We start from the raw sequence: 27,734 nt of genomic DNA on the forward strand, positions 1-27,734 counted from the left end.
CTCCACCCACTTTCCTAACTTTAGCTCTGGGTAGCCTCTGCTGACCCTGTGTAGTGTGTAGCAATGTCGACACAGTTATCTCCTAAACAACCTCCACAGAGACCTACCCCTCCCTTCCCCACCTCCTTCAGCCTAAGTTCAGCTTCAAATGTTGAATGACAGGGTGGAGAGATGGCTCAGTGGTTAAGAGCACTGACTGCTCTTCCAAAGGTCCTGAGTTCAATTCCCAGCAACCACATGGTGGCTCACAACCATCTGTAATGGGGTCCAATGCCCTCTTCTGGTGTCTGACAGCTATAGTGTACTCATATACAATAATAAAAAATAAATAAACATTTAAAGAAATGTTGAGTGACACATCATCTCCTTCAGAAAACCCATCTGACCCTGAGTCCTCCCCACCCCACCCCTGTGTTGCATGGGCTATACCTCAGAGGCTATCCAGTAAACCTTTAGAGTCCCATACAAACTGCTGTGTCTATCTCATTTTATTGAGAGAATCTGTTTGCTTGTACAAATTCTAAGCCACTTGAGAAAAACAATAAGGATTGTAGCCTTTGGTGTGTCTGACAAAGTGGCACAAGCTCCCGGTAAATCTTACATCATCAACCAAGAGAAAATGGGCGCTTCCGGTTGGGTTTGCTGTTGGTGCAAATGTACTCACAGCATTGCTTCTTACCGTTCAGGGTGAAGCCTTGGTTGGGACTGGTGAGGATTTGGCCTCCTCTACTGAGCGTTACTTGTTTGTTAAAGTCATCCTCCAGAATTAGAGTTATGGACTGAAGGCAGACCAAACCCAGGTTCTGCAAAAAAAGTCCAAGTATTGGTGAGAGAAAGAAAGACAGAGACAATGAAGGTGGGAGAAGAGAGGAAGAGAGAGAAAGGAGACAGAGAAAAGGTGTGTACAAATAAGAATGTCTGGCATATACGAAGGCTGTGATATATCAACACACGCACACACACACACACACACACGCACACACATATATATATATATATATATATATATATCATAAAATGTTTAATACCATTTTCAATGACTCCCCAGTAATTGGTTTCCATTAATACATAGTTGCTCACTTAGCTTGCACCATTGACAAAGTTGTCAATAAAAAATAAAACAGCCAAGTTATTGAGGAATAATTATAAAGTTAACTCAAACATTAATAAATTTCAATAAAAGAATAGAGCTGAAGCCAGGTGCAGCAGCTCACGGTTATTAATTCCAGGAGGTAGGGAGACTGCTATTAATTTGAGGTTAGCCTGTGCTACACAGCAAGACTTGTCTCAAAAACAAACTAGCAAAGAAACTAATTTTTAATGTTTGCTGAAAAGAACCTTTTATTGGAATTAAAGATTATTAAAGATTTTGGACATTTTTTGAAATTATTTTTCCTTTATAACAAACTATTAGGGATCTTTATTTAAAGATCTAACATCAATATTATAATATGCCAAAATCATATATTATACATTATTTAATTATATATTACATATCCCTTTAGAATGCTATGAAACCTACTGGATCCTATTCAAAAATAATACCCTGTGTAACAGCTGGTTTGGGAGTAAGTTAAGTATGTCCTGTTGTGAAACTGCACATTACGTTTTCAAAAAGCGACACAAATAAGTAACCTTGAAAGTCAATCTGTATTGCATTTTATCTAGTAAAAAAATTATTTTTGTTTTTACATGTAAATATGTCTAAAAATCAAGGTTCTATGTGTCATGACCAGTGGTGAGCATGATTCATTCCTTTGAGGTATATTAATAATGATGACCTCTAGATAATCGATACATTAAGAATAGCGAATTATTTTAATAACACTGCCACACAATCGGGGTGTGAAGCTGGACTTGGAGGTATTATAGCCCTCCTGCTGACTGTCTGGGCTGTGCTTACCTGTTCGCAATGAGCCTTCTGTAACGTGATGGTGAATCTATCTTTCCCAGTTCCTTTCACAAGGATGTACTGACACAAGCCGATAAAAGAATAATGGCGCCCATCAAATGTGGTGAAATGAGAGTCACCCACAACAGAACACTGAACTATCAAAGATAAACAGTGGGGACGAAGACAGAGAGAGGAGGAATGAAAAGGTGTGTTAATGCTTAAAAAAAAAAAAGGACAACTTAGCATAAATAAGAACACCTCAAAAGATAATCATTAATTTAGATTTAAGGATCTGATGAATTTAGCTATTAATTTCCATTTAAGAATGATTAAATGGTGGCTTTTCCATATACTTTTAGGACTTAGATTTACCCATTTTAACAAAATTTTGTCAAAATTGCCTACTCGATGTTGCTAGGTATTGAATTTTCCAATTATCCTCTATATGTAAGTTGGACATTATTATATTCTTATGTAGATGAGATCCATTCAGAAACCAATGTTATTTTTCCTGCCAAATTAAAAAACATATATTCTTGAAATGTTAAGATTTGGTTTTTAACATTTTAGAACATTACCTGGACAGTCATGCTCAGTGCAGTTCCAAACCCCACCAACACATACACTAAAAAAAAAAAATTAGACAAATATTAGCCTGACCCATGCTGACATTTGCCTCAGCATATATTAAGTTAATGGGCTCTCTATTATCTGACTAGAAAACCCTTTCTAAAAGGTTGCACTAATAGTTACCGATTGGCTGACTAGTAAGTGAGTACCCATTGTATATGTATTTGCTGTCCTAAGACACTAAGAAAGGGCTCTCTTCTAGCAGAAAGCTCCTCCTTCACACATAGAGGAGTTTCTGAGGAAAGCATGACATCAGCTACTGAGAATATGGTTACTTATAAACCTGCATGCCTTTTGAGTATGCTGAGAGCAAAGAGAACACAGTCGTGACCATGCAGGATTCTATTTTTGCCCGGGGCTGTCCCTGAGGAATTTCATGCTTACCCAGAGTCTAAGCTAGTTTAATAAGGACTTGTAAATCTTTCTGATCATGCCCCCAAACTGCCAACAGACGGTCACTCTATAAAGTATTCAGTACATAAACCCAGGAATATCATCTAGCTCTACGAATAAAAGTATGTATTAGTTAATTATTATCAACAACAAAATGGGGTGGGCAGTATATGGGCACAGGATTTTATGAAATTACGATGGAAAGTAATAAGAATACAAGCACATTAGGAGAAACAATTGGTGGAGTTCAAGTAAAATACAAACTGCCTCTCGGGATTTGCAGATGAAAGTTAGCAATGAGTAGACTCTGCAAGATACCTCTCATGACCAAGTTGTTAAGGAGAAAAACAATCAGAAATCATTCTCTACCCATGTACCACTTACCACTCAGTGCACTCTTGTTCAATTTTTGAACCAACCGAATAAGCTAACCCATGAAAACTACACGGGCAGCTCTCCAAAGAGATGCAAGTTCCATTGTCCATTATGAGGCCTGCTTAAGAAACACGTATGTAACAATCTCAAGAGAAATAATAAGGATCATATTCTTCGTATAAATAACAATTCAATCAAATGTTGTTAAGAACTTTCTCAGAGTGAGTTCTAGACGCAAAAATTCTCAGACTGTCAATGAGTATGCTAGAAACCCAGCCCTCAATGTTATGAAAGTTTCTTTCAATGAGTCTCAACTTCCGTTTCCTATAACCTGGCATCAAAATCTCAAAGTCTACTGAGGAGAAGAAAGGCCACTGAAAAGTACTTTCTTAGGTTTAATGTTCTTTCAGTCCAAGATAAAAAGAGGTTTATACTGCTGTCACCCAGGTATCAAAGACCTGGACAGTGCTCCTCATGGGGTCTGATGTAGTGCACTCGTCACATCTTTGTGAAGTTAAATAAGAATAGAGTCAGATGTAAATCAGCTCTCACATCCACTGACCTTTTCACAGTAAGCTTTTATAGGAAGAAGTATTGGCCCACGGTAATAAATGGACTTAGGTTCTGGAATCAGCTCCTTATGGCCTTTGGTTGTAAGTAAACGCATCAAGACTACCACTGGTTTACTGCAGCGGTAACTCAGAAAAAGGACTGGGAAAAAATCACTCAACACCTCTAATTTGTTTGAAGATTGAGCCTAGGCCTTTTGCATATAAGACAAATACTTTGTCACCAAACTGCATGCCACAAATCTCCATATCTAATCTCCTTTTCCTAGTTTGTACTTTGGTAAAGGGTGGGGGACAGGTTGAGCTGAGGATATGGCTCAGTGGGTAGAGTGATTGCTGAGTTCACATAAGGGTTTGAGTTTGGATCTCTAGAATACAGAAAAGCCAAGACGTGTGATGCACTCATTGAATCCCAGCACTGGACTAGTGAAAGGTAGATCCCACAACGTGGTAGTCAGCCAGTACAGACAAAATAACAAGTTCCTCCGTTCAGAGAAACACCCTATTTCAAAAAATCAGATAGGCAGTCATAGAGAAGTACACATGATATCAGTCTCTGGTCTCTGCTTGCAGATAAATACATGCACAATGCATCACACGCGTCTATGCTCAAAGAAAATAGAAACACATAGAAAGTTCTGAGCCTGTTAGGGCTCTCTAGGCTTCCAGTCTTATTTACAAATGTCTATCCACACCACAACTTTAAACTAAAAATCTTATAATGGAAAAAATGTGAAGGCTTTTTCCTAAACTCACTTTCATAGTCCAGAAAATAAAACTGTATAAAGTATTAAAGAACGAATTCATCACCTTAGGAACTAAAAATATTAGAACCTGAGTTCTTGAAATTCTTAACAAAAAAAAAAAACCCACACCCATTTTATTAAAGACAAACGTTCCTACCAGTCACTTCAAGGATTGAATGTGACAAGTGTCAATAGCTCTGATGTCTAGGAATGGACAGCAAGACCAAAATGTGCTTTTCACAGAACAGAGCACCACTCTACAGGAGTGTGAGCGTGCTTTCCGCATGGCATGAGGTGCTTACCGTCTGCACAGTAGCATCCATCAAGGCAGTGAAGATTGCTCCCAAGACACTGCTTGTCAAACGTGCAGCTTGGTGGGCAGCAACTGATACAATCCCGGTGGACAAAGCTGTCGTCACATTTATCAGCTGCAATGGCCAGACAGTGGGCTATGAGTCAATTTTATGGTCTTTCTTTCAAGAAAGAGTGTTTAGGAAATACGTAAATGTACAAACATGTGACCAATGTTTTTAAAAGAAAATCTTGCAATGTATTAGTTTTGAGAAGCTGGGTAAACTAAACTCTGAATTCTAGGACAAAATTAATTGTTTCTGTTGTTATTGTTTGGGGTTTTTTGTTTGTTTGTTTTTGTAAAAATACATGACTTGAGAAGTGCAAACATACTGCATGCTGGAAAGTCATCCCTCCAGTCCTGAATGGGGAAGCCGGCATGGGAACACGCTCTAGCATACTCGGTGGCTGCTCGACAGTAAGTTTCATCGTCATCAGTTCTAGAAAGGAAACAAAATAATAATAAACAGAGAACGGTCACCTGCGAATGTTGACAGAGTTCTGCCTCGGAGCCATTGAGTCTTAAAAGCAATGGGGGTCTGGTGAATGCACTGATATTAGCTGATATCAGAATGTGGGTCTTCCAAGACATACCTCACAGGAGGCAAGAATGTTCAAAACACATACACAAGAGATCCTAGGCGAATACACCTACCTAGATTTAGTACGATGTAATTTAGTACAAGACCTTTATCGTATCCTCTCCATAGTCTTAATACTTTATGGGTCAAGTAAATGTATAATGAAAAATATTTATATTTAATTTTTTAAAAAATTGCATGTATTTTTGCTTCTACATAAAAATCCTAGACCTTTTAGAATACAATGGTCGTTAAATTCAGATAAAAACTTAAATGAAGTCAAAACATAAATTTATAATTCTACAAAAATATGAAGGTTGAACATTTTTTTCCGAAGACCTCATACTGAGTTGCCCAATAGTCGGTGGCCCTCCTAAGCATTACAGTCACTCTGTGGCTGTTCTTGCCATAACAGTTCAAAATATTTTTGAAAGACTTCATAAATAACATTCAGCCTAAGATTTAAAAGGAGATTTTCAAGCTCTTTCGCTGAAGCTAGACAGTTTTACTACATTGCCACAAGTAAATTATCTCTAATTATTTTTCTTGTAATCACGTTAGAAGCTCTCTAAACAATAATTTCTTGTGGGATCTGCCAGTTCCCAAAGCAGATTAACAAGGCGCTTTCAAAATAAACAGGTTTATACCAAGGTAGCTGGCTTGGTTTTCAACCCGATCCATACTCAAAATTGGATAGTTAAGCATCTTAAAAGATAATGACCTTAAGAATGTTTCATTTCGTGACTCTTGACATTTTGGGCCTTTGTTAGAAAAGCCACTGTCTCAAGTTGCCCTTATTCTGTGCTACTGAAATTGGAACCAACTAGCTTATCTAGTCCAATTAATAGAGCTTTAGAAGGCAAACGAAAAAACCTGTCCACATAAACTTCAGGCGCTCAGAAAAGAAGTGCATGTCAAAAACTGTTGAGCCTCTGGGAGACATTTTACCTTAAAATGTGTGCGTGTTTCCGAAAATTAATATTGACTTTGAAAGTGATTTGGGGCTTGCCAAGCGATGCAACAAATATTTAAAATACCTGTCATTTAGTGGGTGTCTGTGTTACTCCAGGAACCACGCTACGCACATAATTTTATGGCACCTGATGGAAAGCATCAGGATCAGGCAAACAGGACATTATTATCCTCACTTCCTGAGAGAAAATGAACTTACTTTCCACTTGGATGTTATCTCTAATAGGAAAGACACGCACTAAATAATAGTTGGTTCTAATTCAATGGACGTTGACATGCCAAAAAATTAAAATAATTTCTTTTGCTGCCAAATTCTTACAAGCAAAACCAGGAAGGTATAATTACACCTTCCCATCCGAATGCTACCTCTTGCGTGGAGCCTGGTGTGCAGTCCGTGACCACAAAGTGCAAGCAAGTGTGCCATTGCGGGAAACCTGCTTCTCTACCCAATTGGAGTTTAGGTTTTCAGGGTAAAGACTACGTGGACTTGGTTTCTCTTTCCACGTGTGCCACTTTGCTTAGCTGGTCAGCACAAAGATGGGTGTCCAGTCCATTTCAGTGTGTCATAATAGAAGCAAGAAACAAATGTGTTTTCAAGCAGTCCACCTTGTCATTTAACAGGAGCCTTCTGAATCATTTCCACAATAGCAGAAAAGAATCTTCATTTACTACTAAGAAAAGAAGGACTTTCTGATGGCAGGAAGGTATGCCCTGAAATGCTAGGAGGAGTGGAAGCATATTCTGGGAGCGTCCTCCTCCATCTTGGCAGTCTCCATTAAATTCAAAGACAATGCCTCTCTTCTCATATGACCTGCCTCTTCTGCCCCTAACCCTGTCTTCCCACCTCAAATACGTGTCTTAAGGGTCAGCTAATTTAAACCACTACAGGTAACACTCTACCTCACTGTTGTGATCCCATTTGTCCCAAAGAAAGGAAAATCAGAGTTTAAAAAACAAAATGTTAATTTTTTCATTGAATGTTTATAAGCTGTAGATATAGAGGAGAACTGGGTTAATCTCCAGTTTCCCTTTCTTTTTTAGAACGTTATCCTAAATGTATGGATACTCAGCAAAAGACATTGCCAGCCTTCTATGTCTCAGGGTATGACCATGTTTCCACATTCTGATCCAACAGGCTTAGAATGTGGGTTATAGGGATATATATATATATATCTTCCAGGTTAAAAGCCCTTTGTTTCATTTCTCCCCTTCTAACAGCTAGCACAAAGACATAAGTGGAGCCAGCTTGGATCCTGAAATTGAGAATCAATGCAAGGAAGGACATCGTGTATCAACAAGACTTCAGAGTCACTGTGAAGTTTATGGAGCAGAGCCATGATGTTAATCCAAGAGCAATTACTGGCTTGAACTTTTAAATGAGAGAAGTATAAACATTCCACTTAATTTTATCCACTGTCCCTTTGGCTAATGAAGCAGCCAAATTAATAAATAGAGAAAGACTTTCCTGAATCCACCAAAAGACACTTTATCTCAGCCTACAAAAAAGAAGAGGGTGCTAACGATGAGTATGACAAAGCTATTAGGAAAGTTCCCGAACAAGGGACAGAAGCCACTGTGGGAAAGAACACCTTTGTAATTCTGTATAAGTGGGGAAACACGGGACATGCCTACCATTGTGGATCTTGAAAAGGCAAAAGGCCAGTTTAGGTGGAAAGAACAAAAACAAAGCAAATAGTGCTTACTTTTTCACAAGAAAGAGAAGAATGCATCAAAAAATGCACAGTAAGGTCACCGACCACCGTTGGAGAAGAGAAGCTACTTGAGAACTTTGTTCTCATTTAGGAACTCCTGGAGTTGGAAACTGTCTACATAAGTCAAGGCATGATTGCATTCAGTTCAAAGCCAAGCCACAAATCCACTCAGTTTGCTTTAATAGTTGGAAGACATCAGCACAGTCAATATACTTTTAGAATAGGGAATTGCTCTAAAGAAGAATATTCACAGGTAACATAGATTCAATATTATTTCTAATTTTTTATTATCTTTGATAATAGTAGAGATCATAACAAGCTACCAAAACTTCAACTGGCTTCACTTGACCAAAAGTTACTCATCTGTTCTATAACAATATTAAAGCATACTATTTTTATTTCTTGGAATTCATTAAATATTCAAATATACAAATAAAAGACCTGAAGTACCCTTGAATCTTCAAGGTGACTAATCACATATACTTGATAACTGAAAATAAACAAACTTTAAAAAGGGTTCAACAATAGATAATTTTTCATAATTTCTATGATGGACACAGTGTGATCAGTTTGTTGCCTAGACAACTTTCTATTCAGGATGTAGTTAACACCTCAATTAGCATAAAGCAATCTGTGGCCATGGATAGAGAAACATTAAAGATTTATTCCTAGTCATCTGCAGTCGAAGTGGGGCATTTCCTTCAATTGTGCATAAAGGCTTCAAGTCCCAATGCTGTGTTATTGGCAACATGTGATTTTTGTCAGCAGCATCTCGTTTACCTTTTTATGGGTTCTCATTTCACATTATAATTGGAGAATTACAAATTATTGTTTGCACCCCTCGTGGTGTCAAATTTCAGGAGTTACTAAATATGAAATATATTTTCTTTTTTCTTACTATTTTTTATCTTTAATCATTTTTACAGCCCAATCCTTATCCCCTTCCTGTTCTGCTCCCCAACACTTTCTCATCCCATTCCTCCCCGCTCCCCCATCTCCAAGAGGATATCCCCACACCCCCACAACCTGCCAGGCCTCCCCACTCCCTGGGGCCTCAAGTCTCTCAAGAATTAGGTGCATCTTGTCTCACTGAGGCCAGACCAGGCAGTCCTCTGCTGTATGTGTGTCCGGGAGGTGGGATGGGGTCATGGGAGTGAGGCCTCAGACCAGCTCTTGTGTGCTGCCTGGTTAGTGACTCAGTGTCTGAGAAATCTTGGAGGCCCGGATTTGTTGAGACTGCTGGTCTCCCTTTGGGGTCTCCCTCCAGGGATGTGTCTATTAAAAGTTGATTTCTTTAACTCTTTAGATGACTCTTCCATTAGTTTCCTTTATAACATTGCTCTACATTGAGGATTTTAAACATTATCACACAGAAGTTTCTACAGACATCTCTAGAATCTAAAAGAGGGCCAATGGCACCAAATATTTAAAAGCTATTAGATTCAGCAACTTCTGTGTAAAACAGTTAACTGCCTGTTAGACAGTCAGCTTCTCACAACTACTTCTTAGTCCAGAGCGGACTTTACATCTAGCACGCTATGGCAAGCTGCTGAAATGACTGCATTACAGAAGTATATATGCCCTTGGTTTGGGGAGTGTGAAGAAATTCATTGCAAATACTAATTGTTTCACTTACTTGCACAGATCATTAACACAGCTGGCAATGTATAAGTATGGATCAATGTATTCGTGACAGCTCAGAAAGGGGAACTGTAACAATATCTGGCATTTGAAGAAGATTGCCTGCACAAAAAAACAGATGTCAATCACCAGAAACGGGCACATGAGTATGTCCATTCTACTTGGAACAAATCTACTCTCAGAACTCTCTGTTCTCACCAGAAAAGGGCAGATAATTTACACTTATAAAATGCAATGAACAAACCTCAAGTCGTCTATTTTCTACATGAATTACTATAATGATGAATCCCATTACATCCCCTACTTTCGAAATTAATGTGAAGTCATTCCATGCTGCAGTTACAGAATCTGAATTCAATAATTTAATTATACCATATTTGCACTAAAATGCTTAATGCTAAAGATGCAAAAATAGATTGGTATTAAGCCCAACATGCTCAAAAAAATTTTTATAGTAAGCTTACCTCAAATGCTGGCATTCCACTGGAACACGGATTTGGAAAGTCTGAGGGAGTGGGTACACATCTAGCATCATCTGGAGTTAGCACCAGCCAGCTATTTGCAAACATAGCAATGTCTTCTGTGTAGTCCTCTGTTACATTCAGACAAAGAGTTGGATTAGTGTCGTTTTCTCAAATCTTATTAAAATTATCCTTCTGATTGGGTGAGATGTCTTAGCCAGTGTTTGTCACACAGGCATGGGAAACTGAGTTGATCAGCAGAACCCCAGGCAAACATGCCAGGCATGGCAGTGTACACTTGGAATTCTAATGCAAGGGAGGCCAAGAAAAAGAAATCCCTGGAGCACACTGGCCAGAATGTCTGCCATACTTGATGACTTCCAGAACAGTGAGAGACCCAGGCTCAAGGGAGGTAGATGCTGTTCCTGAGAACAAAGCCTGAGGTTGTCCTCTGAACTCCACATGTAAATGCACATAGGTGCACACATACACATCTCCACATGCATGAACACGCACACAAAACACGTGCACCTTTTTTTGAGGTTCACTTCCATTTTGAGAATAAACAACAACAAAATTTATGGAAACCATAAATACATTTCAGAAGTCACACATAGGGACAACGGAAGACTAGAGAAGAACCCAACAAAAGTAAGTCTAAGAAGTGACCCTGCTTCATCTGAATGTGATGAACGGTAGGTTGAAACACGGTTTAAAGGGATCCCAGTATTGAGAAGCCTAACTGATCCCAGAATAATTAAGGGAAAATCTTTAAGAGTTCATATATGATCCAATAGACAGTTGGCCTATAACAGACGGGTTTTAAGTTGCTTCACCACCTGGCCTTTAAGTAAGTTCAAGAAAAGATATGGAAATTAATCCTGCCCCAGATTCAGATAAGGCTGACTCTCAAATCTCTAAGACAGAAGGATTTCATATTGGAGCTTTGAATGTTCTGCCACCCAGACTTGATGGTAGTGACAACTGTGCTGATTAATCCGAATCTCACGTGAAATGTTTTCCCTGCTCTCCCTGAGCACATTTACCTCACTTCTATTACAGTAAAGGAGAGACTGGCTTTTATTCCTGGATCCTCTGTTTAATATCTAACATGTAACTCAAACTATACTTACTAAACAAATGAGTTGAAAATGTAGCTGAATGTTCAATATTTATTAAACTATATTCCTGATCTTATAGAATATCTGGCCTCCTATGTGATCTCTGGAATTGTTGGCTAGGTTACACACTGAACAAAACCTGCTCTAAAATAATTATTTAAAAGTGGAGAAAAAACCCTGATGTTCTCCTTAAGTAAAGATATAGCCATATTTCACTTCAAAGTGCCATATTTGAAATGAATAACACTGTTTTTTAAGTCTGAAGAACAAAAATGTTTCCAAAAGTACAACTCAGTTCAACAAAACAGCCCAGGCAATGACTTAGGGCAGAGTTCCCAACCTGTGGGTCATGACTGCTTTGGAGTTCAATATTAGAAATCTTGCATATTAGATATTCACATTATAATTCATAAGAGTGGCAAAATAGTAGCTATGAAATAGCAACGAAAGTAATTTTATTGTTGCGGGTCACCGCAACATGAGGAACTAACTATATTAAAGGGTGACAGGATTAGGAAGGTTGAGTACCACTACACTAGAGTTTACACTAACTTTTGATTCAAGTGTTTAACAAGTTCTACTCATTGTATCAGTAAAAGAGCCATACATGTCTTTTATTGTAAAACTTTAAATCCAAATCTATTAGTTCAGCAGCTCACTAAACCTAAATGCTTCCTATGGGAGATGTTATAAGTAGAATAATGCATTGAGCAAGCATATTGGGATGCGATCGGGAAGACAGCTATCAAGTCGGGGAAAATGGGAGTAGAGCAGGACCTTTCTGTTGGTGTGAAGCAAGACAAAGACATGAGCTAGGAACATGGAGTGTCCTCAGCTGGAAAACAACTTAAGTTCTTCCTTCTGGCACAGAAATCCTGGGAGGCCTCATTGCTTTGTGAAGTCATCTTTGAAGGATAAGTAGGAATGGAAGGAGAAATAGTTCTGATCACTCTTGGGAAGCCTGCTCCACCCTCCTGACTCTAACAAAAACAGATGCTGTTTTCCATCCTCACCTCCACATCAGGTTCTCTGGACCTCCTGGCAGAAGTCATTCAAAGCAACCTTGTCCAACTCCCACACTAAGAACTGGACTGAGTATTAGGTTTTTCATGAAACTTTGATCAGAAGGGAAATTATATCAAGAATAACCATTTGATTGATTTGGCGTTAGTTCCAAATACTCCTTCCTAACTAACATAGTCTCAGGACCCCAAGTTTGTAAGCCTTCTCATTTTCAGTACCCAACGGATGCAAGTACCATTTCACAATGTTGCTGATCCCGGACATTTATATTGTGCTCACGGACTTCAGAGCACTTTCATTTACATTTTCTCATTAGATATTCACGCACTGGGAGACACTGAGGAGTGTTTCAATTATTTCTGTTCTATATATGAGAAAATTGACTCATTGGAGCCAGGCTCTCTAATCTAGCTCTTGGTAAACAAATCCTGATGATAAATTATCCATGGAGTGCCAGTAAAATGTTTGCATTTTACTGAGACCGTCTTAAAAATATATAAAGATGTATTTCCATTCCTGCGGGATACCTGGGGACAATTACAAGGTAAGTAACGTGAACTGAGTATTATCTATGTGATGGGCCATCTACATGTTTATGAGAAGTGTCTCACTCAATCCTTGACACTCTGAAAATATATTCTATCATATCGTTAACATTAAAAAGTGTAATAAATAGCAAAGCAAAATTTTTCTCCCACATTCTGACTTGCAAAATGCATACGCAGGAATGTTCTTTTAATATCCATTAAAGTACAACATACAGACAACTATTATTGAGTTTGTAATACAGAACAGTATTCTGTAACAAACTAGTTTAAAGGCAATTGTTGGCAATTGTATCTGATTGTGCTGAAGTGTAATAGCATCTAACCAACTCTAATAGAATCAGCCTTCAGCTGCATTACATGAGGAGATACGACTTTTATATAAAATTAAGAAAATACTAAGCACCATACAAGATGATATGAGTGTTAGTAACAGTGTTGCTATGTGCTCATAATAAACATTATTACTAAAAATAAGATATATTTTTACTATCACTGATTACTCAGTTAGTCCACAATTTCTATGGTCCTATTCCATAGCAACAGAAAGATTCAATGATGCAACTTCAGATATATGTAAGAGTGGAAGCATGCTCCCAGGCCAGGTCCACTGGGACTAAGAATGATGCTCCTTTTCTATATAACCTCATTATGTGAGCATGACCTGTGGTTCTCTTACTCCTCAGTAGTCTCCAGACAGAAGCTGACTTTGTAACTAATGACTCACTGAGCTGAGTTTCGTCCCTTAGATTCAATAGGAAACCAGAAAATCATATAAAACCCTTGCCAGTTGCTTTGCCAAGTATGTAATCCTGATTTCATTCCATCATCTTTATAAACCTATTATTAGGCAGTCATTTTAACTCATTATTGTCAAGACTGGATACAAAGTATCTTTTCTCCTAAAGTAAACACATTCAGCCCAAAAAGTTTAAATCACTAGACCATGAACACCAAGGATGGGGAACTGCTCATTTTGTTCACTGTAGTTCCCAAGACCCCAGAGCAGTATATATAGTATCCACAAAACTCCTGTTACAAACTAAATGCTCATTTAACATTTGCTGTGTGAGCAAGTTCTGAATCTTAACTTAGCAAATGTTGGCGAGTAACCAGAAAATGTTTTCCATCTTGACAACCACTTAAAATCATTAGAGTGGACCAATGGTGGCCAAGGACTTTCCACGGTCAGTCAAGTGTTCTTGATACTATCTGCTGTTGGCCAAAGGAAGACGACCCTAAAGGGTCTGCTCCTTTCTCATGTTCTAGCTCCTTACCTTGGTGAATCACAAAGTCATCTGACTGAATGCCATTATAATTTGCACATAAGCCACATGATTTCCCTCTGTGCTCCTCAGATAGTTTGAGGTAAATTCCAGATATTCCATCCCAAGCCAAAGAAAATCCAAAGGTCGTTTTCACCAGAATGTAGTCAGCTAGCTTCTCAAAGTGCACCTGCCCAATTGTTTGAGGCAGAGATAAACTGGAAAACAGCAATATGGTGTAAGAACTATGAACAAGTTAAAGTTATGCATGCTGTGTTCTCATTAATGGAAATTTCTTACACAGAATGAGTAAGCTAAGCAGTGAGAACCTTGAAGGTTTCCTTCTATAGCAAATTTCAACATTCCTGATGAGTTTAATATATTTAAACAAAAATATAAAGGAAATTCCACTGATGTAGAGTTAATATTTACAACTTACTAGTTGTTTCAAAAACCAGAAATACACAGCCATAAAAATTATACAGGACCTTTTCAGTATAGAAAGTAGCTCTATATATTTGGAATAATGAGGGTTAAAGAATACTTTTTATCCAGAGAGTTAAAAATAAGCTAAAAATTCTACTCAATAGTTCTGAAGTACAGAAAAGCAACAGCCAAAATATGTGATGCCCTTGAGTCCTGGTTTGATTTCATTTTATCTCCCACCAAAAAGAACTAACAAAATAGGCGTTGCAAAAGCACAGTGACTCACAAAGAGAACAAAAGAACACTGTGCCCCTTCCATTTATAAATGGGGCAGTAAAGAGGAGGTTCAAATCATAAAATAAATTTGAGAAGATCACTCTTATTTATTAAAGTAGTCATATCAAAATAAAATTATAAACCATGGTATAAAATAGGTGGTTATAATAGGTATGGTCATATCTAATATATATATATATATATACATATATATATTATCTGTAACCATGAGCACAAAGGTTTTTTAATATATAAATATTTATAGGAAATAGTTATAAGCAAAGTAACTATGGATTGTAATCAGATAATAGAAGATTAGTTAAAATGTTAGGATTAAAAGCTAAAAGTAAAGAGTTCATAGTAAAAGTCAGTATGAAATAACAATGAATGTTTTACATTTTAGAATTTGTAAGTTAATAAAAATCTGTTTTTAAGATATTAGATAACATTAATAATATATAATAATAATATTTTACATTAATGGGATATTAGTTTGTGGGAAGCATAGCTCTGGTGAGTGGAGATTTTGATTTGCTTCTGTTAGTCATCTGTATCTATCAGGACTTTTTCCCTGCAAATTTAATTAAATTCATATTTTAAGAGAAAATTGGGAATCTATGGTTACCTGTTTATGACACAAAAGGATGCTAATAAAAATGGGGTGATACAAGGAGAATAGGCTGCAATCAGCCTAAAACATTCTGTGCAGAATGTATGGGGTTGGGTTTTAGATTGGAACTGGAAACAGTAAAATATAAGCAGACAGGAATGCTCATGTTTATGCTAAGAAAGTACCTAGGGCTTCTCTATCAAAACTCCTTACTTCACAGTTCACGTGACTGAAAGCCAGAGAGGGAAACACTACACATTTGACCTGCTTACCTCTCTGAAGAGCAAAGAAAATGGAGAAAGAGAAAAGGCAGAGGAAGAGTAGGGGGAAAAGGAGGAAGGGAAGGAGGAGGAGGAAGAAGAGGAAGAAGAAGAGAAAGAGGAGGAGGATGAGGTGGAGGAGGAGGAAGAGGAAGAGGAAGAGGAAGAGGAAGAGGAAGAGGAAGAGGAAGAGGAAGAAGGAAGAAAATAAATGCAAGAGCATTGCCTAGCATAGGATTGAAATTTCTTGGAGAAATGCTTTCTTATTGAAACCAATTATGCTTTCCATTTAACAAATGATTAGTATTCTTGAAATTTTTTTCTGAAGAAAATCCACTCTAGAGATATGATCACTGTAAGTTCACATTACCTAAAAGCCCAAATGAAAATTCATCAAAACACATAAATTCAGCTCTGGGAAATCATGCGTTTCTTTACATACATTAAAGAATTATCTTTCCATTCAATATTCATCTTTCTTTCATAAGAAAATAAATAACTATAGTCTCTGTCTCTCTGTCTAACTCTGTGTCTGTCTCTCCATATCTCTGTCTCTGTCTAACTCTCTCTCTCTCTCTCTCTCTCTCTCTCTCTCTCTCTCTGTGTGTGTGTGTGTGTGTGTGTGTGTGTGTGTGTGTGTGTGTGCACATTTGTGTGTGTATGCTATTCTTGGCATATATGCTGTCCTTCTCTCCTCTGGTAAGACCCTTGCTTAAATCTGTACTGACAACTAAAACTTTAAAAACAAACAACTTTGTTTAAATAAAATAACAGAAACTGATAAGTAAACAATAAGCCCAGAAATCTAAGCCCTCCGGTACATGTTTGTTTCCCCAAAACTGAGAGAGCTTAGGCAAAAGGACTCCTGTGAGTTCTTAGCCAGGCCAGTCTACACAGCAAGTACCAGGCCAGAAGAGATGTATGGCAAGACCTTGTACAAAAAAAAGGCATTAAAAAATAAATAATCCCCAAGGGGGTGAGGGCTGCTCCTGCTTACAGGACTGACATGACACTCCCTGAGCCTTTGTTCAAAGCCCTTCTTACAAGGCTGCTCCTGCCTTGGGCGGACTCCACATGGAGGGGAAGCATCAGCATCAGTAAGCTACATCCAAAGGATTGCCATGGCTCACACCCCCAGCAGTGAGTTCTGAATGATGGATAAAACTGTTTCATCTCACTATTTACTTTTCCTGGAATAGCCCGGCTAGGAAATGTTTAAAACTGGGTGTCTTTGTAATTATTTACATTGGAAAGGAAATTATTCCCCATAATTCCTAGTTGTAACTGTACAAAATCTGTGTCTGGCATAAACATACCCTTCCCCAAAACTCTCAGGTCCTATCGTTGGCAGGCAGGAAGCCACAGTGGCTGAACTGATCTATCAACAAGGACAGCTATTTATTGGCTCAGAGTCTTTGTCAGGGCTTCAATAGAAACTCTCAAGTGACACCCAAGCGTCATTCTCACAGACTTGGAAGAACTTTCAGAATCCTTTGCAAAAGAAAACAAAGTCAATTCTTGTAAGCTGTGCTACAAAAAGGAAAAGAGAAAATATTGAAGAGACCAAAAGTAATTAAAGTTGAACTACATAAAGATAGCTCTTGATAACGCCCCCTGGAGAACACAGCATTCCTGTGTGCAGCTCTGCACCCCACCTGCATCATGCACACTAAGACGCGAACCAGCTGTACTCTTTGCTGCCGGGGGAGCTTCAGTACACTGAAAGCGTGATGTCTCCGCGATATTCCTGTAAAAGTCAGCTGACGAACAAGTCCTCTACGCCCCCCTGTAACTCACTTCCAGTCTGAGGCATCTAAATTTTCAATGAATGTCTGGTGTCACGTTCATAGACCACCACCCCCCTCATCTTACCTGAGCCCATTCTTCTTTATTTCATGTCCATAGATTCTAATTTCCTCTTGGTTTGAAAAAAATAAGCTGATCGAGCGATAACAAGAATACACAGAACCAAGGCACTTTGGGCTGTTATGGACCTGGAAGAAGAAAGAAAGAAAGAAAGAAAGAAAGAAAGAAAGAAAGAAGAAGGAAGGAAGGAAGGAAGGAAGGGAAGGAAGGAAGGAAGGAAGAAAGACAAGAGAGAGAGAGAGAGGAAAGGAAGGGAGGGGAGGAGGGGGAAGGAAGGGAGGGAGGGAGGAGGAGAAAGAGGAGGTTGGGAGAGAGAGAGAAAGAAAGAAAAGAGGGAGAAAAAAGGAGGGGGAGGGAGGGAGGAAGGAAGGAAGGAAGGAAGGAAGGAAGGAAGGAAGGAAGGAGGAAGGAAAAGAAAGGAAAAGGAAGGAAAGGAAGGAAGGAAGGAAGGAAGGAAGAAAAAAGATAACATGAGAACTGGCTCCTGCAGGGATGCACATGGCTGACTAAACCCCACAGCATACCTTTACAGCCTGCAACAGCGTTGGTCCCACGGCACCCTACAAAATGAGAACTACACTTACATGTAGGACTTTTTAAGAGGAAAGAGATAGTTCCCTCAAATGTGAACAATAGAATTAATCTTATAAAATGCAAATTAACTCAGGATACTTGTAAGCTCACTGTGACCTCTACATGTTAAGCGGTAATTTACTGAAGCTGTATGGTATATGCTGGGGAAAAGAGTAGTTGGGCAGAAATGTCATAAACACCATAAGGAAACACATTTGTATTATTTATGTTCCTGTTAGGGGGTCTATAAACTACCGTAAGAGAGCTCTGAATGAAGCGCAATAGCATCCTATATGTTCACAGAGTGAGCATGACTTCATTTAAAATAGAATAGGTTTTCTTTATCCTCAGATACTGTAGAAGAAAGAGAAACTAAATAACAAAGATAATAAAGAATTATTATTAGTCATTGGAAGGAATTCAGTTTACTGGGGAAGCAATAACTCCAGGAAAACGAGTAGAAGACTGGGTGAGAAGAGAAAATGAACATTACATGCTCTTACCTTATCTCAAGATTAACTAAAATGTAAATCACAAAACCACAAGGCAACTGAAATGTAGGTAGCCAAGCAAATAAAAAGAACATTCAAATATAAAAAGGATAAGAACATTACTAATAACAGGACACTAAAAGTATCGATGCAATGTGTAAGTAGTAATTGTTACTGATCACTTCTTACGTGTCTAACACTGTCCCACATTCTAGGGATACGGTTATCAACAAGACAGAATATCTGTCTTCCTTAAGCTTATATCCCACTGCAAGAAAACAGGTAAAATGGACAAAATGGAAATAAAATACACAGTGTTGGATAACATTAAAAAGAAATATTAAACAAAGAAAAGACAGAGTATACACGTCAAACTTTACAGGGAGGAGTTTAGATGCCAGGCTAAGGAAAGCTTCTCTAAGGTAGTAAAATTCTGGAAAGGATGGAGTATGAGGGAAAACCATGGGAGAGACAGGAGACGTGAAATACAGAAGCCAGAGGGAGGAATTTGACTAAAATATTCTCAGTTTCCAAGAACCCACCTTCTAACCCCATTCAATTGTTGCAGAATTCCTCTTTAGAGAACAAAATGGGGGACAGTTGACAGATATCAATAGATGGGGGAGGGGACAGTTCTAGTGAGACCAGACTATCCTGTTCAACCTCACACTAGCCAAACAAGGCCATACTGTAAAAGACAGAACCCAAGAAACAATGAAAAGAGGGAATGAAAGAAACAGTACCAATGTCTTTGTTTTGAATAAATATATGTGATCTATATCATTAAATTCTAAATCTAAAAGGATTCGTAAAAGTTATATATGCATATGCACACATATGAAGATGAACTGGTATCAGACAGAAAAGTAAGCGTAGAACATAGAACATTTCTAAAAAAGATCATTAAATACTGTTTAGAGGAAAATTTAAGTAAAAACAGCTAAACATTGACAGCATGATAGAAGAAACAATCAGAAGATGGGAAGATACATGAGTTCGAAAGAAGCTCCCACAGTACAGAATAAAAAAAAAGGCAAAATAGCAAAAAAAAAATCAATAAGAAAATGAAGACATTATTCAGTTCAGGAACTCTGAGGCATAAGGAGCAGAATCCTGAAAAAAAAAAACAGAAAAAATAAAGGAAGAAATGGTGTTTCTAAAACGGAGGGTATAAATCTTGGATGGGCCCCTTATATAAAGACAAAAAAATATGTGAACCTCATGCAATCATGGTATCTCAGACTTCTGAGGATAAAGAAAAGATTATTATGTTCATAAGAAGCAAGGAAAAGATTGAATGAAAATACTCAGAATTTAGCAAACAAGTCAAGTTTTCTAGAAATGCTCTTCAGGTTAAAATTGAGGTTTCAAACTTGTCCTTCTATGCACATTTTACATCTCTTCCCTTTTAAACATTGAGTTAAAAATCAAGTGGACTTCAAACGCAGGACCAGGCACCTCCACAAACACAGGCCATGAACTCAAAGGACTCTGGAGGTTTTTCAAAGTAAAACCTACAAATAGACAAATTCCTTGGTCATCAGACCTTTCCTTGCATCCAAGAAACAAGAAAAACCAATACAGGAAGTAAAAATGAGTTGTCTCCAGCTGTAGACAAAAGGTCTGTGAAGCAGCTAGTGTGATAGGGGCATCAAAAGCAAGGACTGAAACAGGGAGGGGCTCCATTAAAGAGGTGCTCTGTCAAGAAGAGTCCTACAGGGATAGAAAGAGTGCAAGAAAACAACTGTAGCTGAATTTGAAGGTATTTCCTAGGAATTCACTGGCCTTGGGAATTCTGAAACCAAGAGCTGGTGTGTGAGCTCAATCATGTAGCATGGATCTACCTGGCAATTACATAATCCATGGGGTCTTTTTCATAAACATCAGTTTCCTCTACACACAAAAGGCTTCTTTCGTTGTGTTTTGTATTTCTATTTACCTATCTATTTTTGGAGCCAAGGGTCCAAACCAGGCTTTGTGCATGCTAAAATTTTGCTCTACCATTGAGCTGCATTCCCTAGCCCAGGGGTAGCATTTTGAAAAAGTTAAAGCAAGAGGGCATCTCAGTCAAAAGAGCAAAGAGGGAGAAAATATGAATGATATTACTAATATGTGACTCTACCCTCTTCCAAATTATCAAATAGAAGCCAAATGGCAGGGATATTGATGAGAGTCGCTATAGTAGTAAACACATGACATTTTTCCACAGCCTGTAAGACATTCTCTCATGAATTCAATCCCTGGTGCTAAGATACCAGTCATCCTAAGCCACTACCTAAAGACTATACATGGACTGACCCTGGACTCTGACCTCATAGGTAGCAATGAATATCCTAGTAAGAGCACCAGTGGGAAGGGAAGCCCTGGGTCCTAAGGACTGAACCCCAGTGAACTAGACAGTTGGGGGAGGGGCAGCAATAGGGGAGGTGGGGAGGAACATCCATAAGGAAGGGAGGGAGGGGATGTTTGCTAAACCGGAAAGGAATAACACTGAAATGTATATAAGAAATATTCAAGTTAATAAAAAAAAAAAACTTAAAAAAAAAAAAAGATACCAGTCATCATCTCAGTGGACTGACACTCCATATGGCCACAGATTTGGACCATTCCATTAAGAATAGAGCCCTAGGTGTTCTATAATGACTGTCTATTTGTATCTTTGTCTATTCTGTATTTGTCCAATATTCTTAAATACATAATTTTCCAGGAGTAATTTTTCAATTGATGAATTCAAGCACCACCTACCCATACTGTGTACTGAGGCTCCAAATTACCACAATCCTTTGCAAAGATATAAGAACAGCTTCCTGGGACGTAGTAGTAGATTCCATCAAATGTTTCAAAGTGATACTGCCCCCAGGTTTTGCAAATCCCATCTCTGCCACTTCCCATGTTTGGGACTGAAAGGGAATAAAAGAATATTAACTACGGTAAAATAAATCACATTGATCCCAAAATGTTCAGTCACCATAATTCTAATTTTCACTGAAATAAGTATAGTTCCTCCCCTTTGGGTGTTCCGTGGCACAGGAGGAAGCAGGTAGCATTGAACTATCAGGTACTCTTAAAAACTATCCACTTCCTTTTTTAAAAACAGTCCCCTAGCTGTGATGAAGAAAGGACGTATGTTAGAAACTCTCCTGCTGTTTCCAAGAGACAGAGACAGAGGAAAGGAAGAGTAAGAAAGATGGCAAAGAAGACAGTAATGATGATACAGCAAATGAATGACTCAGAAAAGAAAGACAGGTGTTCCAGAAGCACGAGAACGCTCTAGTCTCCATAATTCTTTTTTTAAAATCTCCTTATGGTATCCAGAAAGAGAAAAACAAATGATGGCTAAAAAAAATGAATAAATAAGTGAATGATGTGTATTCATGCCTGAAAATGGAGATGAAAGCATTAACCATCCGGTTTCCGGGAATCTCAAAATGATGACCTCAGATGGGTGACTTCAAACAGTATTTACTTTAAATCGAAGGGCTCCCTCCATTATGATCATGCCTCTCCTCTGGATCACCTCCTAACCTGTTCTACCTTTGTCTGTGTGGTGGATAACAAGATTCATCACTGTGTTCGGTGTGCTGTGGGTGGGCCACACTGTATTACAGCAAGAAAGTGTCTAAGGACAACTTTGTGGAGTTGCTTCTCTCCTTCTGCCTAGGTGGGTTCTGGGGATGGCGCTCCAATCTTGGCAAAAAGGGCTTCACCATGCTAAGTCATCTGACCACCACCACCCCCATCACCACCGCCCTCTGAGCGAGCCATTTTATATATATATATTTTTTAAGTGCTTCCCTTTATAATGATGTAAAATAAACAGGAACATCTGCTAAAATGTCACTAGGTGGGTTTTGATTCCAGGAGAAACCAAATGATAAGGAGGTGTCTTAGTTTCCTCTCCTTTTGAAACATTTACCTATATTTGTCAGCTCAAGGCAACTTTGGTCCACTTGGGGAAAGACATAGAATGGTTTGATTTGTAGGCAGTCTTCCCTACAGTGGGCCTTACATCCTGCACTTTTCCTTAGAACACTCAAGTTTAAGAATTGCTTGTCTACTATGCATCACTGAATCAAGTCCTATCATTCACAAATATACCCTGCCTTGTGTCTCGAGTATAGTCTTGCAAATGGTAAAATGTTGGTTATTATCTGTTGATAATTATTAACCTAAGATCCTACCTCAGATACTGTGGACAAAATATACTTAAAAATGAAAACTTATCCCCAGGACCTAAAGAGTTCTCAGTTCTGTTTCTAATCTACATACTTAATGTCCAACTAACGGAATACAAAGAAGAAACACTTCAAGTAAAATATACTAAGTAAAAGAGAGACATTAACAAAAAGACAGTTCCACTGGGGTAATGCCAAAAAATAGGGGGGAAAATACTTAAGGAAATAGAGATCGGTGGGAAGGACCAGTACACACTCCTATTTTCTTTTACAGCGTTTCTACATTACTTCGAACTGATGAAAGTAAATTCTGAACTCTCTAGTTAATGTCCCGAATCCCAGGTGATGAACACTTCCAACCAAATCATGACTTAATGTTCTCGTTCATATCCCATAATTCTCTCATAAATATCCCTGAAACTTACCAATCTGGCACCTTGTCCCGAGAGCTTGGAATATTTGACAGTCACACGTACCCGTCTTAGAACAGAAAGCCCCGTTAAGGCATTCATGAGGACACGAACCTGAGGGACAAAATAATAATTTATCTTCTGGCATGGATCGGTTCACATAAACACAATATGTCACAATCTAGCTTGGACTAACTGCAACACTGTTAACTTAAACAGAACCCGGGGCCTTTTGCTTTGTGGTGCTAAAGCATTAAGCCATCAAATCTCTATCTATTCATTTCATTATGTGTGCTCTGAGGCAGGAAAGACGGGCTTTCACATCTCAAAGTACTTTGAGAGAAAAGGTTAGCCTCCTTCGAGCAATGGAAAGGTCAAGTTCCCATGTAAGGAATCCCTGTCCAAGATGATGAGAACCAGAAATGCCCAAGCTGTAGATGATTCCCTGCCCCCAAGTTTGGAACACTTCCCAGCCCTTTCTCCAGGAGCAAGCTCCATACTGAAGCAAACTCAGACCTTGCTCACTTCAAGCAAAGCATAAAACTCAAAGAGAAACTCCCACCTTCGAGGACATGGGTGACACATTTCAGTTGAAGTTTGCCCATTAATGCTGAGGCGCGGTTATAAATGACCCAGTCTTTGGAAATCAGTGCTTAACAAAGATGAGGCAGGAGCAAAAGTCTCGGCCCCACCCCGCCCCACCCCCAAATACTTTTTTCGTAGAAAGAAAACTTGCTCCACATGAAAACATAATAAAGAAGAAGCAAATCTCTACAATGCTCTCTAATCTCTCTAATCTCCTGAGTGAGTTTGAGAAGGCAATGGAATGCTAGGGAAATGTTTCTTCTGTTAAGAAGACAACAGGCAAAGCACAAGCTGAAAGGATCCAAGTTACACACAAGGAGTGGAGAACATCTTCCAGTCACTGTGAAATATTACTAAAGAATCTGGGACTGTCTGGAAAATGTCACACTGGCGAAGACACATGTTTGACTGTAATAACAAACATGGTCTGAAAAGACAAGAAGGACAAAGTCCTGTTATCACCTCCCCCCTAAACGGCCACTGACTGACTCATCTTTACATTTCAAAGCCTACACAGATTTCTAGGTAAATTTTAGGTGACCATGGGGCAAAAGAAACTGTTTTGACTTAAACCAAAATACAAGTGAAAATTATCTACATGAACTTTCAAGCAGTATGGTTTTTCTTTAAAAGATACCCCCATCTCACACTGGGTAGGAGTCTAAATGTTTAGATAAACAAGTACATTGTTTTTTAAAATGAATTTACAAAGCTGCTTACTCTACTGAAAGCAAACATCAAACTAAATCTAAAAAGAATCACCGTTACTTCAAATGTGATGATAAGAATGACTTCTTTTCTTTAACCATTAAATTACCACCAGATTTCTGTTTAACAGAAATAATATAGTGCTAAGACTAAAGGCAGACAATGAGGAGGGAAGGAACAGGTCTTTGACTGGGAACAAAAGGAAAAGCTTCTGCTACCTTTCCATGTTCTCTCTAGTCACACTGCTGACACCTTCGTCTAAATGTTTAGTTCTGGCCAATCTAAAAATAATTTGGATTTGTATAGGACATGAACTTAAATGATTACTATTATTAGCATGGTGGCTCGGTCCTTCCCCATATATATGGAAGGAACCAAGAACTGATTAAACATACCCCACACCAAGGGACCATCTCAGAAAGACGTAGACAGAAAAACAGTGAGATTTAAAGTAGCCCCCCCACCAAGGGACTGTCTCAGAAAACACAGACAGAAGAACAGTCACCCACACTGACCTTTTATTTTACTCTCACCCCAATTAATAGCTTCATGGAAAAAATATCTCGGAGATGTTGCTTCAAACTTTAAAACAGAGAAATACAAATGCAAATTAGTTCATTTAATAGAAGCCAGATGAGCAAATGGAGACATTCTAGAAAGCATTTCTAAGTATAGAAATTATAAAGGATGATGGGTAACGTGATATAAGGACCAAGATCTTTGACCTCTAATTCTGATTATTATTCTCGTGTATGTGAAGTTTGATTTGAGCATTTTCCGTGTGTGTGTGTATGTGTGTGTGTGTGTGTGTGTGTGTGTGTGTGTGTGTGTGTGTGTGTGTGTGTGTGTGAGAGAGAGAGAGAGAGAGAGAGAGAGAGAGAGATGTGTGTGTATGTGCTCATGTGCATTTGCCTATGGAGATCAGAGGTTGGCATTTGCTGCCTTCCTTAATTACTCTCTACCTTGTTTTTGAGACAAGGTCTCTTGACCTAGAGCCCAGGGTTTCAGCTAAACAGACTAGCCAATCAGCTCCAAGGATCTTCCTGTCTGCACCTCCTCACTTTGTAATTAGTGGCAAAAGGCCATGCCTGGCTTTTTACTGAGGATCTAAAGCACAAGCAAGTCCTTGCCCTTGCGTGACCGGTACCCACCAGTCCATCTCCCTAGCCCCTCAGTATGTTCTTTAAAAAGAACTCACCCCTGTGTTACATGGTACTACTGTTATATTCTCTCATTTGCTGAGGACTCCAAGAGAGTCCCTTCTAAACTCCTGTCCCCATACCGGGGTTCCAAGTTCATAAGTTCATTATTTCCTTCTCACAAATTGGTCCATGTTTTACCCTCACTTCTCAATCCCTTCCATTTTTATTTGCCTTGTCCTCAAACAAATTAGCCTCGACAGTGTATGTCCATGGTCCCACCATGATGCCAAGTTTAATTTTCTCTTCCATCATACTGCTTCCAGCTGCCTAGATCAAATAGACATCAACACTGCTGAACGCATACCATCTTCAAAGCTCTTTGCCTCTGAAATAATTTATGCTAATTCTTGCAATGGAAACCAATCCCTCATCTTTGATGTTTGACAAATGGATAGTGGCTTCAACTCTGCCTCACACTGGCCCAAGTACAGGAACAAATTGTCTAATCCAGGTAGCCACAGTTTCCAATAAATAAAAAAGAATGACAGTGTCTCCCTTACAGAATCAGGAGGATAAAATGAAACGATCAATGATTAATAATACTCCAAGCATATAATAAGAACAGGCCTCTTACTATTACTAAATGAAAATGGAATATATGGGCTATAAAGAGGACTCAGCAGGTAAAGCCTAACAACTGAGACGGATTTCCAGGACCATGTGATGGAAAAAGAAAGAGAAAGATGTATCCTGACACCCATGTACATGCCATGGTAATAAGAACACACACATGCTACATGCATACACACCACACACACATACTCAGGCAGACACACACAGAGACACACACACACAAAGACATACATACAAAATGAATGAATGGATAGATGGATGGGTGAATGAATGAATGGATATTCACCGGAGTGAGGGAAATACATATATTTGTTTCTTTCTTCGATCAACTTTGTCCACCTCTAAACACATCCCAGGGACCACTTAACACACCACCTTCCTGACAGTTCATCAACCCTTCTGTTTATCCAGCACCATAATGCGTCTTTGCAAGTGTAAAGTCCACACTCTCAGTATTGGAGTTATGGAGCACTTCTGAGCTCAGAACGGAATGCTACTTTAATAAGTGAGGCCGTTTCATTTTTATGTTATGTACATAGCATCAAATAATTCATGGTGACTCCGATTCAATGAACCATTTGAACAGAAATGATTTCTTTGCAGATCCCTGAAGACATGAAGTTTCTAAATTTATAAGCCTGGCTATTTTGCATGACATGACTCCTGGCAAGCCCACAACAAGTACCAACTGAACTGGAAAAAAGATATAGTTCAAATGGGTCTGCCTCTTGTGGTATTTAGAGCTATGACTAAAGCAAGCTCCAGCAATTCATTTTCAGCCCATATCATATTCACTTGGGTTTCTGTGGGAATGCAGAGCCTCCAACTCTAAGCCCAGCCTTCTTTCTCTCTCTGCCTAAGGACAGAGTCCAGGCAGGTCTTTTAGGATATTTCAGACATACTAGCTCCTCTCTTTGATTGATAGGAAAACAGGAACTAATGGGTGATAAATATTCCAGTCTCCCTATCCCTTGCAGAAACAAGAATAAAAGGCTACTCATCATGTTCCCAATAAGACTGAGTCCTACAACAGGAAGCCCCCCATCAACAGGCCCTGAATTTCATCTTCTCCCTTTTTTCTCTCATGCTTGTCTGACCCTCCTTTGTATGTTTTCCAGACACCGTTCGCCTAAGCCTTGGTCTCAGTGCCTGCTTCAGAAGAATCACTGAATATAATGCCAAGAATGTGTTTTTGTGCGTGCACATATCCACAGAACCGGTAAAAGAAGGCAAGCACTCTATCTCCTTCCTGATGACACCTCCACAGAAGGGTGGGCGTTACCACAGCAACATGCCCTGG

General features: G+C 38.8%; 1 protein-coding gene across 1 annotated transcript in view; it reads right to left on the reverse strand.

Annotated features, from left to right (window-relative positions):
- Positions 1 to 27,734, reverse strand: part of Otogl (otogelin like) — a 137,275-nt gene that overhangs the window by 103,932 nt on the left and 5,609 nt on the right. Inside the window, exons 4-16 of the mRNA XM_032918557.1 lie at positions 25,175 to 25,241; positions 23,382 to 23,480; positions 21,527 to 21,681; positions 17,724 to 17,845; positions 14,292 to 14,497; positions 10,329 to 10,456; positions 9,860 to 9,966; positions 5,292 to 5,398; positions 4,910 to 5,035; positions 3,302 to 3,410; positions 2,473 to 2,519; positions 1,904 to 2,049; positions 680 to 803 (exon numbers count right to left, since the gene is read on the reverse strand). Of these exons, the coding sequence (XP_032774448.1) occupies positions 680 to 803; positions 1,904 to 2,049; positions 2,473 to 2,519; positions 3,302 to 3,410; positions 4,910 to 5,035; positions 5,292 to 5,398; positions 9,860 to 9,966; positions 10,329 to 10,456; positions 14,292 to 14,497; positions 17,724 to 17,845; positions 21,527 to 21,681; positions 23,382 to 23,480; positions 25,175 to 25,241 (1,543 nt within the window). The remainder of the gene's footprint in view (positions 1 to 679; positions 804 to 1,903; positions 2,050 to 2,472; positions 2,520 to 3,301; positions 3,411 to 4,909; positions 5,036 to 5,291; positions 5,399 to 9,859; positions 9,967 to 10,328; positions 10,457 to 14,291; positions 14,498 to 17,723; positions 17,846 to 21,526; positions 21,682 to 23,381; positions 23,481 to 25,174; positions 25,242 to 27,734) is intronic.

Source organism: Rattus rattus, chromosome 1 (genome assembly GCF_011064425.1).
Source record: "Rattus rattus isolate New Zealand chromosome 1, Rrattus_CSIRO_v1, whole genome shotgun sequence".
NCBI classification, from domain to species: domain Eukaryota; kingdom Metazoa; phylum Chordata; class Mammalia; order Rodentia; family Muridae; genus Rattus; species Rattus rattus.